At 33.5% G+C, this 6045-nt stretch overlaps 1 protein-coding gene across 1 annotated transcript in view; it reads right to left on the bottom strand.

Moving 5' to 3' along the window:
- Nucleotides 1-482: 482 nt before the first annotated feature.
- Nucleotides 483-6045, bottom strand: part of LOC126737270 (PAT complex subunit CCDC47) — a 40853-nt gene continuing 35290 nt past the window's right edge. The window contains exons 4-7 of the mRNA XM_050442093.1: nt 1374-1556; nt 1112-1318; nt 923-1055; nt 483-858 (exon numbers count right to left, since the gene is read on the bottom strand). Of these exons, the coding sequence (XP_050298050.1) occupies nt 620-858; nt 923-1055; nt 1112-1318; nt 1374-1556 (762 nt within the window). The 3' untranslated portion in view covers nt 483-619. The remainder of the gene's footprint in view (nt 859-922; nt 1056-1111; nt 1319-1373; nt 1557-6045) is intronic.

The raw sequence follows: 6045 nt of genomic DNA, 5'->3' as shown, positions 1-6045 counted from the left end.
CGCATTATTTCATAATAGTGCTGGTCGTCTGTAAAGGATGTTAATATGCTACCCGGTATACTTACCTAGGTTAAAAAATGAACCGTAGTGGACGCACGGAAAGTGAAATAGAAAAAAATTATAAAAATCGTCAATCACGGGGGCCTTAAAAAGATTTTTCTACAAAGAAAACCTCTCCTGTGAATAAATCCTAAGATAGCCCATTGGCACTAGAAATGGACTTCTGGCGAAGAACCGCTGGAAAAAATACCCAATAACCAGAATAGACAAACTATGGGCGAACATTTTTTATCTTCAGTTTTTGCATTTTTTCCAATAAATACCCAAATTTCACACTTAAATTGGTAATATACCGCAAGCTACAATTTATATCTGAGCTTCAAAGTTTATTTTGTTTCCGTTGATTTAAAAAAAAAATCACCTCCTTGTAAAATGCTCTTCCCGCAAGCCCGTAAAGCGCATAACAGGATACAAAAACAAGCTTTCACATTGAAAATGCTTTATTGTTCAAATCTTTGTAATCAAGTAATGCGTTTCGCAGGATGATTATATTTTTCCTGTAAACGGCAAATTGCTAAAACTTCAAAACACATTTCTCTTAAAAATACTTAATGCACGTTTACAGAGCTTTAACCTTGAGCTGCCTCATTCTAGGAGCTCGTTTCTTTGCTTGTCTTTTTTCTTCTTTTAGCTCCCAGCGTCTCTGCTTTTCAGGATCCTCCTCAGCCAGCACCTTTTCCTTCTCTAACTTTCTTTTTTCCTCGCGTTTCGCGGCAGCCGCCTCTGCTCGAGCCTGGTGAGTAGATTTCAGAAATGCTTCTTCCACCCTTTGTCTATTCTTATCTGCCTTAGTTTTACCTATAAGTAATATGTGTTTTAAACAGTATTCTATTATGAAAATAATTGTCTAAATTCTTCGTACCTTCTTTAGACAAACGATAGCGCTTGGTTTTATCTATACAATAGAATACCATACTCATTAAAGGCTTTATTTTTGTCATTACTTCCTCTAAACCCATGCCTTTGGTTGAGAGATTAAAACCAAATCTAAGTACCTAGATACATAAAACAATAATTATCTTTTATAAACTATTAAAAAAGCAACAATTACCTTGTCCTTGTCAACAGGCCTAGTAGGAGGATTGGCATCATCACTTGGTTTTATACCTGAATATTGATCTGATAAATGAATATAATCTATATATTCAGTATATTTGTTCAGAATGGCTGTGATCTTCAAATCTAAAAAGGCAGCAGCCACTTCTCCGATCTCTGACATGACTTGAAACCCGGCTGGTAGATTAAATTTATCGCCAGGCTACAAATAACGAATTAAATTTCTAGATAGTGACTTAAAATTCTAAGCTAAAAACCTTTCTATCAGGGCAATATACACTGATATCCTGCAAATCTCTGGACATTAGGATAGCAGTTTTTTTGCTAGCCACTGCGAACACAAAGCTATCCATATCATCCTTATTCATTCTTACAGTAATATGTACTTGGTCCACCGTCGGTCGTACTGCGTTTGCTATAAGAGCCACTAAATCATGACGCTACAAATATATAAAATATTGATTTTTTTTTTCAATTAGAATGTGGTGGTTAAATTTATAAAAATGCCATCTTTATACGGGGTGTACCAACAAGGTGTACGGCTAAGATAGCGCCTTAACTATACGAGGTAGAGCAAAAAGTTCTACAGCAAAGTTGTAGGGTTGACAAAAACCTACGAACTAAAAATATTTTTATGTATACTGGGTCTGTCACAAAAAAGTAACTATAAAATATGATTTTTTTTAAATGGTACGCCCTGTATATTATGGTACTAAAACGTGAAGCAAAAAGGGTACTTTGCTTTGGTATAACGTTTTCAAAATTTCCGTGGGGCGTTGCAACGTAATTAATTTTTTTATGTTATTTTTTGCCTTTTAGAAAGTTCGTTTAAAAAAGTCATAATTAACTTAAAATTTATTCTGCGCCTATGAAACTTGTACCACAGTTAGTCTAGGGTACCTCCTCTAGGCTGACTATGATAATTTGTAATTTTTTAATACAGGGTGTCTTTAAAGAACTTTCAAACTTGCTGAAATTAAATACGCAATATCTCAATTTTTTTAAATGGAACACCCTGTATATTTTTATCTAATTAAGTTTGTCCCTCAAATACCTTCATTTTTTATTAAATATGTCCTATAGCTAAACCAAGTACTTTTTGAGATATTTTAACTTTTCTGTAAAATAATATGCTTAAAACGGGTATTCTTTAAGTTTTGATCAATATTGCTTAGAAACATTCGTTTAAACGTCAAATAATAATTGTCAGATTATTAGTTTTATGACAGCAGTAGACAAGATCAATATTTTTTCTTCAAAAACCATTTTAGAAATTATTATCAGTGAGTTAGTTAATCGATTTTTAATTTTTATTGTTCATTTTGTAATCAATATGAATTTTCCTCGTGAGGAATTTGTTGATATGATATTTGCCTTTGGAGCTGCTGAAAGAAATAGCCTTTTGGCATCTAGAATTTATGCACAACTTTATCCTGAAAGGAGACATTCCCAAGCACAAATGTTTCAAAAACTAAAAGAAAGATTTGAGAGAACAGGAAGTGTAATTTATGAAAAACATGAACGGGTGAAGCCAGTTACAAATGAGGAAAACAGTATGACAGTAGCTTTAAGTATCGTTGAAGATCCTCATAAAAGCGTTAGGCAGCTTGCTAAAGAATTACCCTTTAGTTCAACATCAATATCTCGCATGCTTTGAAGCGAAAAATTCCATTCTTTCCATATTCAATTGTTGCAGGAATTACTTCCGCAGGATTATGAAAGAAGAATGTAGAACTAACAAAAATAATAATAGTAATAAGGCAATATCAACTAAAATTAATTTAAAAAAGAACTGTAATGAACCCATAGAGCAAAGATCTATTATTTTAAAAAAAGGGGTAAAAGTTAATCTTCCTGATAAAGACTCGTCTGCAGTAAAAACATTACAGTTGGAGAATCAAGAAAATAGTACTTCTCAAATTGTCAGTTCCAAGGTAACTTCTGCAAAAAGAATTTTATTTAGTGACGATGACATTGACTGTGGTGTAAAGAAAATTAATGTTCTTTTTAGTGTCCTGTTATGTTCTAATCGTTCAACAATTTTATTTAAGAATCAAAGTGTATGTGACGGAATGTGTTACGATTGCACGTACAACATTACAAGTAAAAAAGTAGGCATTAAATGCAATTCATGCATTAGAACATTTCATGTGGAATGCGCCTAAGAAAAAGGTATTTCAGATATGTGACACTTGCAAGCTCCTTGAAACCTAATTTGGGACTGTAATTTAAATATTTTTTGTTTATTATTATTATTATTTAAACTATGATAAAAATCTCACATCTCTTTACTTTCAGGTGGCCAATAACTGTTTTTTATGCCGGCCAATAACTATACCATCATGGCCAATATCTGTATTTTGACCTGCCAATAACTATGTTGGCCTGGCCAATAACTCATGATTTAGACATCAACATATAATTAAATATTTAATATGATCAAAATACATAGAAAACAAGTAAAAAAGGCCGATTTTGGTTAAAATTAAAAAAAAAATATTGTAACTATATATATTTGAAATCCAAATTTTATATGATCAAGCCGGCAAATATTGAGGAGTTGAAAACTAGAGTAGGGCAAGAGTGTCGAAACACTTCTCCAGAATGCATAAGAAACGTTAAAAATGAATTTGTAGTACGTTTATGGCATTGCCGAATAGTAAATGGTTTACATTTTGAACACTTATTAAAGAAAAATATTTAAAAGAACCCGCTTTAAGTTTATGAAATACGTTTTCTTTAACGCCCGGTATCTTAAAAACAATCGAATAAAGGTATGGCATGTGATACATCAAAATTTTTGGAATTTTGTAGAGAATCCAAAAATATAATAACATATAGGGTGTCCCATTTAAAATAGGAAAGTTGGTATTAGCCCCGCCACACCCTTAAACTTTATAAAAACTTTTTATTGTAAAAAATGCGCTTTAAAAACTTACAATCTCAATTGACTTGTCGACCGTTTTTCCGAACACGCTTCCATTGATTTATTATCGAATTTATTCCAAGTTACAGACACTCACTGTATATCATTTATATGTAAAAATAAATATACGACGACAGAAAAATCGCATCTTCCTATAGAAGAAAAAATTAAAAAATGAATATATATTTACCAAAATACATATGTAATTTTAACCAGATATACGGGACTTTTAGTTTTGGACAATTTATGAAGAAAGCAAGCAAAATGTAGATGTTCTCGATTGGAAATATTTAAGCATTTCAAATCGGATATTCTATGACTAACAGGATCATGGCGTCCAATCTAGTAAATCAAACGTATTCAAGAATTATGGACGTTTTGAAGTTTATTCTCAGTAAATACATCTATGCAAGGACCATACACAAAGTTACAATAGTTAAGGTGACACACAACCAGTACTTCGCAGAGAACCTTTTTTAGCTCAAAGTTAAAAACATATTTACTATAGTAAAGGTTGCGTAGATTATAATAGGCTTTTTAAAGAAGCCTAGACACATGACATTCAGGATCTAAGCTTGTTATCAAAGATCACACCCAAATATGTATGTATATTCCTCAACAACCGGTATTGTCACACCGTCTATTACTATCACCATGTTTTGAGGCGTCGAATCTTTAGCTGGTCCAAAGTAGATGATTTATTGAGATTCAATTTCAATCCATGATTAAAAGTGTCTATAAACTCCAAAAAATCATTACACCTCTGCATTTGCTGTATTTGCGTATTACCAGCGTACCGTCAAATGGGGTAAAGTGAACACTATGGGGTAAAGTTAACTCTAACAGTCCGAACTCGTTGATCGACCTTTAACATCACAGTACGACAGTGCTGCCGCACCGCGACTTTATACAAGTTTACACAAGTGCACGAGGCGAATATTTAGTCTAGTGGATGGCATGTTTGAGGCTGGTAGCGTTCGCTAATGCGGTTTTGTTTCAGTTCGTGTTTGCCGTAAAATTGTTGTTGGTTGAAAAGATTGACGTGCAGTAAGGAAAGTATACACCACACGGGTTTTTTGGCTATTTGAGGTAATTATATACTGTATGTAGATCACAATATTCAGTGCGAGTTTACAAACAAAAAATTCTACTATTATTTTTTCGCGGAATTATAAAAAATATCAACTTTGTGGGATCACAGAATTTTGAAAGAAATTAGACATTAGATTGGAATGTGTTTTCTTATTTTTGTTATTGTTGTTTTCAGAAATATGCCAAGAGTATATAAGAAGAAAATTGGACCAGCCGGCAAAAAAAATTACAATGAAATGTTTCTAATAAGGGCAGTGGCGGCGGTCAACAAAAGAACATTAAATGTCCGGGAAGCTGCAGAACAATATGGCGTACCATACACAACCTTGTACAACCGGGTTCATGGTAAGCATTCTTTAAAATATGGCAGACAGCCAGTTTTGCCGGAGGCTGAGGAAAATTACTAGTTGATGGCTTACTTATTTGTGCAAACTGGAGGTTTCCATTAAAATCAACCTACATAAGATTAATTGTTCAGCAATATCTAAATAATCTGGGGTGCCGAGAGAAAAGATTTACAGATAATTTACCGGGTTTGGATTGATTCAGGGCATTTATGGCAAGAAACCCTAATCTAACAATAAAATTGGCTGAAAACACTAAAAGAGTTAGAGCATCCGTCGACTATGAGATGCTTAATAATTATTTTTCTGAGCTTCAAAAAACTTTGGAAAATGTACCACCATGTAACGTCATAAATTATGATGAAAGCAATTTCGTTGATGACCCTGGCTCGGTAAGGGTTGTCGTAAAACGCGGGGTAAAACATGCACATAGGATAATAGATACGTGTCTAAAACAAGCACCAGCGTAATGTTTGCGATATCGGGAAGTGGAGCATTATTGCCCCCATACATAGTTTATAAAGCCAAGCATCTTTACCCTGGGTGGTCAGAAGGCGGGAAGCAGAT

This window comes from Anthonomus grandis, chromosome 6 (genome assembly GCF_022605725.1).
Source record: "Anthonomus grandis grandis chromosome 6, icAntGran1.3, whole genome shotgun sequence".
NCBI classification, from domain to species: domain Eukaryota; kingdom Metazoa; phylum Arthropoda; class Insecta; order Coleoptera; family Curculionidae; genus Anthonomus; species Anthonomus grandis.
The sequence above is the reverse complement of the archived record's forward strand: the minus strand, read 5'-3'. Positions and strand labels throughout refer to the sequence as shown.